This window comes from Heptranchias perlo, chromosome 16 (assembly GCF_035084215.1).
Source record: "Heptranchias perlo isolate sHepPer1 chromosome 16, sHepPer1.hap1, whole genome shotgun sequence".
NCBI lineage: Eukaryota > Metazoa > Chordata > Chondrichthyes > Hexanchiformes > Hexanchidae > Heptranchias > Heptranchias perlo.
This window is the reverse complement of record NC_090340.1, coordinates 44,678,582-44,690,526: the sequence shown is the minus strand read 5'-3', so window position 1 is coordinate 44,690,526 and position 11,945 is coordinate 44,678,582. Positions and strand designations below refer to the sequence as shown.

Sequence of the window (11,945 nt, the reverse complement as noted above, 5' to 3'; positions counted from 1 at the left end):
CAAAGATTCACAACCCTCTGAGTGAAGAAATTTTTCCTCATCTTGGTCCTAAATGGCCAACCCCTTATCTTGAGACTATGACCCCTAGTTTTAGACTCTCCAGCCAAGGGAAACAGTCTCTCAGCATCAAGCCGTCTAAGAATTTTATACGTTTCAATGAAATTGCTTCTCATTCTTCTAAACACCAGAGAATAAAGGCCCATTCTACTCACTCACTCCTCATTGGACATTCCCCTCATCCCAGGAAACAATCTAGTGAATCTTTGTTGCACCCCCTCTAAGGCACGTATATCCTTCCTTAGGTATGGAGACCAAAACTGTACACAGTACTCAAGGTGTGATCTCACTAGATAATGAATGCCCTATATAATGATTGCAGCAAGACCTCCTTACTCTTATACTCCAACCCCCTTGCAATAAAGGCTAATATGCTATTTGCCTTCCTAATTGCTTGCTATATCTGCATGTTAACTGTGATTCATGTACAAGGACACCCCTTATACTAATATTCTGCACTAAATAGATCTAGCTCAAGATCACGAAATAATAGATGGCAGGTTTAAAACAACTTCTCAGCAGAAAAGAAAAAAAAAAAACTAGCACTGTTCATGACCTCAGGACATCCCAAAGTGCTCCACAGCCAATGAAGTACTTTTGAAGTATAGTCACTGTTGTGATGTAAAGAAACATGACAGCCAATTCACACACAGCAAGGTCCCACAAAACAGCAATGAGATAATCTGTTTTAGTGATATTGGTTGAGGGATAAATGTCAGCCAGGACACGGAGAACCTCCCTGCTCCTCTTTGAATATACTATGCAAACTTTTGTGTCCACCTGAGAGGGCAGATGGGTCTCAGTTTAATGTCTCATCCAACAGAGAGCAACACTCCCTCAGTACTGCACTGGAGTATCAGCTTAGATTGTGCTCAAGTCTGGCTTGAACCCAAAAACCCCTGACTCAGGTGAGGGTGCTACCACTAAGTAGTTAAATGTGAAATGTTTAACATGCTTGAAGTTTAATTGAGAAAATTTGCTAAAGCTCTTTCTACTTTGAATGTCCGGTTTGGCTGACTAATTCCTGCTGTTCAACTGCCCATTCCATTCTGTTTTGCACGTCTATTTCTTCTAAGTCGACAGAAGTAATTTCATAAAACAAATACTGACCTTCTGTAAGAGGAATGATAATTTAATGTTAATCTGAGTAAAGAAGGTATTTGTACTTATTTCAAAATGGCATCATGTCCATCTTTAAAAGAGATCTAATGAGTCACATTAGGAAACTGGTTTGTCTTTCTTTCTATTGGACTTGAAGCAGCCTGATAAGCCTGTGCTGATACATAGGCAGGATCCAGCTGTGATATATATTAATGACCTGGGCTTGGTATACAGGGTATAATTTCCAAAGTTTGCAGATGGCCCAAAACTCAAATGTGGGAAAACAATGTGAAAGATAGTAACAGACTTCAGGAGGACATAGACTGGTGAAATAGGCAGACTCAAGGCAGATGAAATTTAATGCAGAAAAGTGTGAAGTGATTCATTTTGGTAGGAAGAATGAGGAGAGGCAATATAAACTAAATGGTACAATTTTAAAGGGGGCGCAGGAACAGAAACACCTGGGGGTGTATGTAAACAAATCTTTGAAGGTGGCAGGACCAATGGAGAAGGCTGTTAAAAAAAGCATATGGGATCCTTGGGTTTATTAATAGAGACAGAGTACAAAAGCAAGGAAGTTATGCTAAACCTTTATAAAACACTAGTTAGGCCTCAGCTTGAGTATTGTGTTCAATTCTGGGCACTGCATTTTAGGAAGGCTGTCAAGGCCTTAGAGAGGGTGCAGAAGAGATTTACTAGAATGGTACCAGGGATGAAGGACTTCAGTTATGTGGAGAGACTGGAGAAGCTGGGGTTGTTCTCCCTAGGGCAGAGAAGGTTAAGGGGAAATTTAATAGAGGTGTTCAAAATCATGAACGGTTTTGACAGAGTAAATAAGGAGAAACTGTTTCCAGTGGCAGAAGGGTCGGTAACCAGAGGACACAGATTTAAGGTGAATGGCGAAAGAACCTGAGGTGACATGAGGAAACTTTTTTTTTTTAAATGCAGCAAGTTTTTACGATCTGGAATGCACTGTCTGAAAGGGTGGTGGAAGCAGATTCAACTGTAACTGTCAAAAGGGAATTGGATAAATACTTGAAGGGAAAAAAATTACAGAGCTTTGGGGAAAGAGCAGGGGAGCGGGACTAATTGGATAGCTCTTTCAAAGAGTCGGCACAGGCACGATGGACCGAACGGCCACCTTCTGTGCTGTACAATGTAGAGTCCAAATTCTAAATGTGAACTAGCATGCATCATTGATCACTGGAGACAAGAAAACTAAAATTAATTATCTTTGCATTACATTTTTTTCCTGTCATATTACAAAAAAAATCTCTAAAACATGAATACTTTATTCAACACGAATTAGCGATCGTTAAAAGGTCTGTGTACACATTTTGCTTTATGTTGGTAGATCTGGTGGCCATTTTGTGTGCAGCAGACATTTATATATAATTAATGACAGGAAAAGAAATAGCAAGCTCCACCACTTTAATTTTTTGTGGTGAAGCAGCTGAACTGGGAATGACAACCAGAACATATTGTAAAATGTAGCCTGCGGGATTTGGAGGGTGAAAGTATACATGGTTCACTACCACCCCCGCACCCCACCCCCCCAACCAAAACTTTGGGCAAGGTTCCTACCTGATCACTATCCAGTAACCCCTGCAGTAAATGTGTATTTGAGGAAGTTAAGCAAAAACAGCATCAGGGCTCTGCTGTGATGCTCCTATAGCTAAAGAGCCTGTTGACAGTCCTAAAGTTTCACCTTGATGGCCATTCTTAATGTACAAGCCTAAACAGCAAGCGTCAGTGGGTTATTCAAGTGCAGGGGATTTATCACAGCTGAACCAGTTTCAGTCTTCATCAGAGAGCAATCAAGGATGCAAACTCTGACTGATCAGTCTATGTGGGACCAAGACTGGTCAAAAAAGTACAAGCCCATGGGATCAAAGGGAAAGTGGCAAGTTGGATCCAAAATTGGCTCAGTGGCACAAAGCAAAGGTAATGGTCGACAGGTGTTTTTGTGACTGGAAGGCTGTTTCCAGTGGAGTTCCGCAGGGCTCATTTCTAGGTCCCTTGCTTTTTGTGATATATATTGATGATTTGGACTTAAATGTAGGGGGCGTGATTAAGAAGTTTGCAGATGATACAAAAATTGGCCGTGTGGTTGATAGTGAGGAAGAAAGCTGTAGACTACAGGAAGATATCAATGGACTGGTCAGGTGGGCAGAAAAGTGACAAATGGTATTCAATCTAGAGAAGTGTGAGGTAATGCATTTGGGGAGGGCAAACAAGGCAAGAGAGTACACAATAAATGGGAGGATACTGAAAGGTGTAGAGAAAGTAAGGGACCTTGGGATGCAGGTCCACAGATCCCTGAAGGTAGCAGGACAGGTAGGCAAGGTAGTTAAGGCGGCATACAGGATCCTTTCCTTTATTGGCTGAGGCACAGAACTTAAGGGCAGGGATGTTATGCTGGAACTGTATAAAACACTAGTTAGGCCACAGCTTGAGTACTGCGTAAAGTTCTGGTCACCACATTTCAGGAAGGATGTAATTGCACGAGAGAGGGTACAGAGGAGATTTATAAAGATGTTGCCAGGACTGGTGAATTTTAGCTATGAGGAAAGATTGGATAGGCTGGGGTTGTTTACTTTGGAACAGGGGAGGCTGAGGGGTGATTTAATTGAGGTGTGCAAAATTATGAGGGGCCTAGATAGAGTGGATAGGAAGGACATATTTCCCTTTGCAGAGGGGTCAATAACCAGGGGGCATAGATTTAAAGTGATTAGTAGAAGGATTAGAGGGGAGCTAAGGAACGATTTTTCACCCAGAGGGTGGTGGGGGTCTGGAACTCACTGCCTGAAAGGGTGGTAGAGGCATAAACCCTCATCACATTTAAAAAAGTACTTGGATATGCACTTGAAGTGCCATAACCTACAAGGCTACGGGCCAAGAGCTAGAAAGTGGGATTAGGCTGGGTGGCTCATTTTTGGCTGGCGCAGGCATGGGCCAAATGGCCTCCTGTGCCATAAATTTTAAATTGTTCTAGATTTTACCCTCTCCAGCCCAGGGCTTCAGAAGTCAATTGTAGCACTCCTACAATCATCCACACAGAGTTCAACACAGAATGGGGATCACATACTTTGGATGTTCTAACACTACAGCTTCTATTGTCAAACTAAAGGACTACCATTGAAAATGTGTGTGTTTTGGAACATTTTGCAGCAAGTTGAAAAGGGAGAACTGACTTTTTCCCCACAAAAAGGTTTTATTTATGAACGTTCATCTAGCTCCCCTAGATGCCATATAGACCAGAAGGTTTCAGCTTTAATTCTCCATCTGCACCGAGTTAGTTGATCTCAGCCAGGGTAATAGTAGGGTCACTACAATTTTCCACCGTGTCCCTGTGCCCAGGGGTGAAGAATCAACCAGGGTTTTTCCTTCTGATGAAACCTTTTTGGAAAGTGAATATGTGTGGATGTTGATTGGGGCAGATTCTGATTCATTAATGATGTGCCCTCCTTCTCCCAAATAGCCAATCAAAACTCACTATTAAGATTCACATATTAAAAATGGTCGCTTGGGCAAGGTACTGGAGGGTGACCACAGAGCTTTACCCCAAGACCAAGCCAGCAGCTTGCAGGAAGGGGAAAATTAAAACATTCATCTATATTAGTGCAACTGACTAAAGAATAACACTACTATGGCAACACCTGCATCTCCCAACCACTTGTGAACTAAAGGGAGCACTAACATTTACTACCAATCTCTAAAACCTAGAAGAAATGCAAGTCCCATTTCTCGAACAAGGAATTATGAGGAGAAACTTGGGGAAAATCCCCGAGGCTTTTTTGGAAGTGGCCCAAGAAGCAGGTGTGATATGGTGGAGGGGAAAAAAATTAAACTGTTATATAAATTTTCTGCTTCTTACAATGGGTAATGGTCAATATGAAAATATTGTATATTATTCTTCCTTTTTTGTTGCCTGCACTATTTACTTAGAGCAATTTATAATGCTGTTTCTCAACTGCATAGTGGTGCACTGTTGGTTCATTCATGTGCTACGCCAGGGGGAGGTAACAATTTTTGCACAAGCAAGATACTGCAGATGCAGTAGCACTAGGTGCTCTAGCTGCACCAGAGCCACTAGAAGCAGAGGTGTATGTAGGCTGGTACTTGAAGTGGGGATCCCTGTGGTCGGCAGGGTCGTCTGCACCCGAGGTCGACCTGCACTATGGGAACCTCTTAAAAAGGAGGTAAGAGAGGCGAAGAGGTTTAGGGAGGGAATTCCAGGGCTTAGGGTTTAGGCAGCTGAAGACAGCCACCAATGGTGGAGCGATTAAAATCGGGGATGCACAGGAGACCAAAAAAGGAAGACATTTCAGAAGTTCTGGTTTGGAAGGTGGCATCATCTGAGCAGATGTGATGGAGACGGAGAAACTGGGAGAATGGACCAGAGTCCTTACAGGAAGCAGAGTGGGAGGGAGTATAATCAAGGTAGCACTGGGCTTGTAGTAGATATTGGTTGACAGCCTATCCCCAGAAATGGAGATAGAGAAGTCAGGGAAGGGAAGGGGTCGGAAATGGACCACGTGATGGTAAGAGGGGTAGAAGTTAGAAACAATCTTTGCAATGCCATTTTGGGGAGGCGTTGAGCAAAGCACTGAGGCAGGGTGGTTTTCTACTGATCTCCTACAACTTCCCAGCAGTTGGTAAGAATGGCAATACTTAAGAATAGACCTCCAATCTTTCCACTCTCCCTGGATGATGCGGGGATGCCCGACAAAATTATTTTTAAACATAAAAATAGAAACGTTCATATTTCTGAATCAGGAAAAAAAATAGTAACAATTTGCATCTTTTGCAAGAGATGGTTGAAAATCAGAATAGATCATAACATCTTCATGCTTTAATTCCCAAAAATTAGCAATACACATAACAAATGTCCAAACAATTATTTCACAATTAAGACCTGGACTATATAGTTTTTGCTACATTTTTACAATGGCTTAGCATTAATAGATAACTGACCTGTGCACGTGGTCCTTTGCTGTGAGTGATTGCCCACACACTGCACAGTGATATGGTTTCTCGCCGGAATGGATCAACATGTGTTTATCCAGGGAACTAATGCAGCTCAATGTACTCCCACAAATACTGCAAATGAGCCCCTTGGTACCTCCAATATCTGCATGGTGCTAGAATTATTAAAATAGGAGTTCACAAATACAGCCTCGTATCAACTTTTAGCAGTCAAGTAACACATTTTAGAAGAATATATATCTAAAACTAAGTAAGTAAAATTTGGAACAAAAACAGAAAATGCTGGAAACACTCAACAAGTTAGTTAGCATCTGTTGAGAGAACAGATGGATAGCGGCTCAGGTGCAAACCCTTCATCCGAACCTGGAAAAATTACAGATGAACAGCATTTTAAAAGAAAGGAATAGAACTAAAGGGGCATTGTGGGGGGGTGGGGGGGGGGGAAGGAATAAACCAAAAACACACACGAATGTGCGTGCAAGGTGGATTAAATTTGGATACGGATCAACCAATCAGGTGACTATGGGCTACTTTCGTGCCAAAAATCAATTTTAACCAAAACTCAGTTAGGACCCAGATTTGATATTTGTATTGCAGCACAGAGGTTTTAGTTATCCTTTATTTCTTAAAATATTGCTGCTCGTCCTGATGAGGAAGGGCAAACAAGAAAGTGTCCCTAGAATATTTTGAATTCATACAAATTTAGGTACAATAATTGCAAGTCTACCGTAAGAAAATGCTTTACTGATTTATCAAAAGGCATCCAGTAACTTTGCAACAGCATTCCTAGATGTAAATAGTGCTATATTTCTTACAATTTTACCAAAGTTCAAATATCAAGTGAAGCCCTATAATGGCCTTAATCTTTATGTGGTCATCTACAAAACATCTATCTAATTTTAAAAAGGTTGCTTTGATGGCCAAATAGGTAAATGGTGTAGCCTTAAATATATCAGTGCTCCCAGGTTTTATCTCTGGCTTAATGCTGAATTAACTAAACTCCACCAGCTTGACAGAGATAGCACTACAATCAGCTTCAGTCTTCCGGAGATAAGGAAAGAAAAACAACCAAAGTTCCTGGACTGGATCACCATCCAGCTACCTCTGGTGGAAGTATACATGAATAGCATCCAGCTAATATACAAAAGTCCCCTGTTCAAATAGCTTACTGACATTTGCTATTCAGGTTAACAGCCACTTAGCCAAGGCAGCCAAAGACTGCCTCTGCCCATGGAGAGTCAATGATGTCATGAGAGATGGGAGAAGGGGGCAGAAAAAAAGGTATGTTAAAAATGTGAAATAAACACTCATCGAACCAGGAAGATCCTGATCCCTGGCCTGTTTCTTTTGCATCCAATTCTGAAGTAAATTACAGTTCCTAACCTTATATTTCAGACTCTATAGATTACATAGCAATTTACCTGGCTGTCCTCAGATTGTGAAAAATTCCTGCTCATCTCTGGTCGCTTCATGTTACTTCCAATTTCATCTTTACTTATGGCCGGCACCAACCTGGTGGGTAAAAGATGATCTTCTGATTCTTTAGGGAATAAGTCATCTTCTGAATATTGTGTTGCACCATCACAATTCTCTTTTTAAAAAAAAAAGAAATTGAAGAAAGAAATCAGAAACTGGTGTGTTGCTCAGACAATATTTTTTGCAAGATATTGGAAAAATGTTTACATTGTAATTACATTATTGATATTCTTTTTTTAAAAATCCAAATCCAACAGAAGTCCAAAAATATAAAAGCAGATTTTCAAGTTTTTTAATTCTTTCTCACTCAAGAAACTGGCTTTAGGAATTCCAGCCTGTATGGCTCAGTTCCATACTGGACAACACATTTACCATCAGTTATTGGGAAGTAGCTTCACGATTTAAGTTTCTACATCCTGTACACACATGCTCAAATCTCCACTCCTCATTGGCCCTCTGTATCCACTGGACAACCTCCACTAGTGCCTCAGCTGTTACTCTGCCCCCTTGAATGTCTCCTGGATCTATCCTCCCTCCACAACTGATTCTGAACCTGGACACTAATTTGTGGACGCTCTAAGCTAATTCCACGCCATCTACAAGTTGGCTTGATCTCACCACAGGCACTTCAGACTTCAATTTTTGATCGTTTCATCTCCTCCTGTCCATGACCGTCCTGTCTAATCTGTCATGCCATACTACCATCCCATCTCTCCCTTCAGGTACTTTGTCCCCTCGCCCCATGATCCCTAACCCAATCCAACGGTACTCTTCTACCTTCATACTCTCCTGCCGCTGTCCCAAGCTTGTTTCCCCTTGAATAAGTCCATGGTTACCCTCTTGTACTTCTCTTAGCATTCTCTGAAGCACCCTTTGCTGCTCGTTTATGAGCAGCAATCCTAACTGCCCCATCCTCCCCTCTCGATGACCATCCCACCCACTAAGACTGACCTCTCCAACCTCCTACCCATCCTGCTCGGCCCTACCAACAGCCTTTCGACACTGCCAGCAGATTAATCATTGGCCCTCTCTACATTCCCCTCCAGAATGTCAATTCACCTGCTCCTGGGGAAAAAGAACTCCCCCACCCCCAAATTGTTTACAGCATTAAAGCAGTTATCTCTGGGTTTTCCCACCCCAAGACATGGTAGATGGAGTTTCCCCCATGACTCAGTGGGTAAATACACTGCCTGCAATAACAGTGAGCTATGCAGACCAGGGAGATTCAAAGTTCATTCCCCGGCCTGTGCCAGGATAGCTGATATCAACCAAAGGACTACAATTGGCCATTGTATCTATGAGCTAGGGAAGGGGGAAAAAAAACCCAGCCTGCATTTCTGCTCTCAACTGCTATCTAGTGCTATCTAGTGCTTTGCTGGGAGGAGCATTTATGTGTGGCCATCAGGGGAAGCCTACCAATTTCTCTGTTTACATTGATGAGTAAAATGGCCACTTAGGCACGATACTGGATGTCTGCCAACACTCATATACCACTAATCAGTCATCACTATTTAGGGGTGGAGGGTAAGAATAAAGGGAAGGGAGGAGGAGAGAGAGAGAAAAAGGTAGGAGGAAAGATCGAATGTTTAAAACTGTAGCAATGGGGACTAAACAGAATGGCCATGTAAAATACCACATTTGGTATAAACTAAAGCTCAGACTAGCTCAGCAAGGAGGGAGAAAGAAACGTCCAATTTATATAGTGATTTCCACATTCTCAGGACACCCCAAAGTGCTTCACAGCCAATTAAATATTTTTGAAATGTAGTCACTGTTATAATGTAGGCAAACAGCAACCAATTTGTGCACAGAAAGATTCCACGAAGAGCAGGGATAAATAACGAGATCTGTTTCTTTAGCGGTGTTGGTTGAGGGATAAAATGTTGACCAGGACACTTACTTAGAGGCAAGGGCACTACTACTGAGCCAAGTGCTACCACTTAGCTCAAGATTTTGCATCGTCCTGTTGTGGCGACCCTCAGCACACATGTGGAAGATATCCTAATTTAGATGGGTGATGTTCAGCTTCTGCCTGGATTCAAAATACCAAGCAATTTGGGGCCTATTCAGCATACCCACTCTTAAAATATCCAACAGCCTTAGAAGACTGTAGGCCAACAATGATCCACCAATAGATGGGCAAGGACAACAAACCCACCAAAGTAACTATTAGCAGGCTGGATCCCCCGCTTCGACAAAACTGCACCCACAGACCAAAGCTAAATTGCTTCAACCACTGCTTCCGCACAGGCAAACCAAGCCAAGCCACCTTAAATGGAACAATGTACAAGCACACTAATAAAAATTTACTGTGAATTCATGAAATATGCATGTGAATATACACCCTTAAATTCAATAAAAATTGTGTGGGGGGAAATTATGAAAGGTTTTTGTTTAGCATCTAACTTAAGATAACCACAATTTTTACACAATGATAAAATATCTAAAAACCCTTTGATACAAGTGCAATCAAAAACAGAAGTAAAATAAAATTTAAAAACGTGGCTACCTCAGACAATGTACACTCCAAAAACCTTACTTTTTTTTTAAAAAAAAAGTTTGACATTTTGTTTCACTGTAAGGAACCAAGGTGCATTTTATAGGATCAAAGCAGTTCTGGAACACAAGTTAAAAAAATATACAAGACTTTAATTCATGTAATCAAAATTTCAATACACCAGCCCGTCACTTCACAACAAGTTTGATCTAAAGCTCATAGTTGTTTGTACAGTCTATTGGAAAATCCTTATGTATAGCAGATACACGTGAGTAAATGACAATGCTGCAATTTAAAATGGAAAGGGGGGAGGGGGTCTGACATCATAAAAAGAAAACTAAACCCAAGCAGTTTGAAGCAAGATAGTCCCAGATACTTTATTTTTTTAAAAAGATTTTTTTTCTAAACAATATTATTCCTCACTGACATGTGCTGGGTCCTCCTAGTGAGCAAGGTTAAGCATCTTGACAAGAGCACATATTACTGCTACAAGGGCCTGAAATCATACAGAATCAATGAATCCAGTGTTATTACAAAGTGCCCGTGAAGGGTCATATACTTTTAAGGTTTATCACAATATCTATTAGCTGTGCTTTTGACAGAAATCAGATGCTATATTTTACTCTATGAACTGCAGTAGCATTTCTTCAAAGTCAGAACAGGGTAACAATCTGTTTAAAAACAGAAAATGCTGGAAATACTCAGCAGGTCAGGCAGCATCTGTGGCGAGAGAAACAGTTAACATTTCAAGTTGAGAAACGTTAACTGTTTCTCTCTGCACAGATGCTGCCTGACCTGCTGAGTATTTCCAGCATTTTCTGCTTTTATTTCAGATTTCCAGCATTGCAGTATTTTGCTTTTGTTACAATCTGTTTAGTCAGCATACAATGCATTTAGTGATGTACTATGGTTCTGTATATAATTCTTTAACACTATGCAAACTTTGAAAACTAAAAGGAAAAATTGTACTTGGGCACACCATTTTGTATAAAGAGACATATAATATTGAAAACATGAAACCACATTTATTTCCAATGTTAATGTAAAACACAGCTATAAAAGCATCAGAATATACAAGTCAAATTAGTCAATGGTCTCAGCCTGTAGAAAATACCCTGATAGGACTATTGGTAGATTCATCTGGGAATCCCAGGACCCATTATGTCTGCATTTTAAAATAAACTTACCTCTTATGTCAACAAAGTCCTCCTCTTGGTTTCCATGGCCACTAATGGACTCTGTCATACCAACTTCAGCTTTATCTGTGTGCACACACTCCTCCATCCCTACAGAATGCTGCACCACTGTACAAACACAGAACACTTCTCAATTTATGGTATCTTCTGAAGAAGTGAAGATGTCAACTGTTGCATTTTTTGATGGTGTATTCTAAACTGTTGAGTTAAATAGTTAGGCAATATTCCTCTTAAGTATAAAAGTGAGAAACTCCAAACAAAACAATCAGATCACAAAATGGCTGCTCTGTACCAATCCTTCATTTTCACAGCACCACCTGTGGTAGAAAACAGAAAAAAAATCTATGGAAAGCACATGTTTTATTTTTTCTGTCAAAGTGAAACATGAATATTGAGAGTCACACTTTTACAAATAAAAATATTTCAGTTGCAAAAGTCATCTATAGAGATTCAAGTTGTCAAACTACAAGAAAACTGCTAGCCAGATGAAAGCTTTCCTTACTTTGGATTAATTGGACTAATTATGGCACAAACAATATCATACCAGACACCCACAGTGAAACTCTGGTGACCAATCTGAACAGTGTTATAATTAGAGCTGTCAACACCAGACAAATGCTAGATGTAAG

The 11,945-nt window shown here is 40.8% G+C and overlaps 1 protein-coding gene across 3 annotated transcripts in view; it reads right to left on the bottom strand.

Annotated features, from left to right (window-relative positions):
- The window catches only part of znf821 (zinc finger protein 821), a 37,929-nt gene that overhangs the window by 3,821 nt on the left and 22,163 nt on the right, over positions 1 to 11,945 (bottom strand). For 2 of the 3 annotated variants that reach the window (XM_067997501.1, XM_067997500.1), the window contains exons 2-4: positions 11,308 to 11,633; positions 7,569 to 7,738; positions 6,136 to 6,302 (exon numbers count right to left, since the gene is read on the bottom strand). In XM_067997501.1, coding sequence (XP_067853602.1) covers positions 6,136 to 6,302; positions 7,569 to 7,738; positions 11,308 to 11,404 — 434 coding nt within the window. In that variant the 5' untranslated portion in view covers positions 11,405 to 11,633. The remainder of the gene's footprint in view (positions 1 to 6,135; positions 6,303 to 7,568; positions 7,739 to 11,307; positions 11,634 to 11,945) is intronic. The other variant, XM_067997499.1, reaches the window with a different exon arrangement.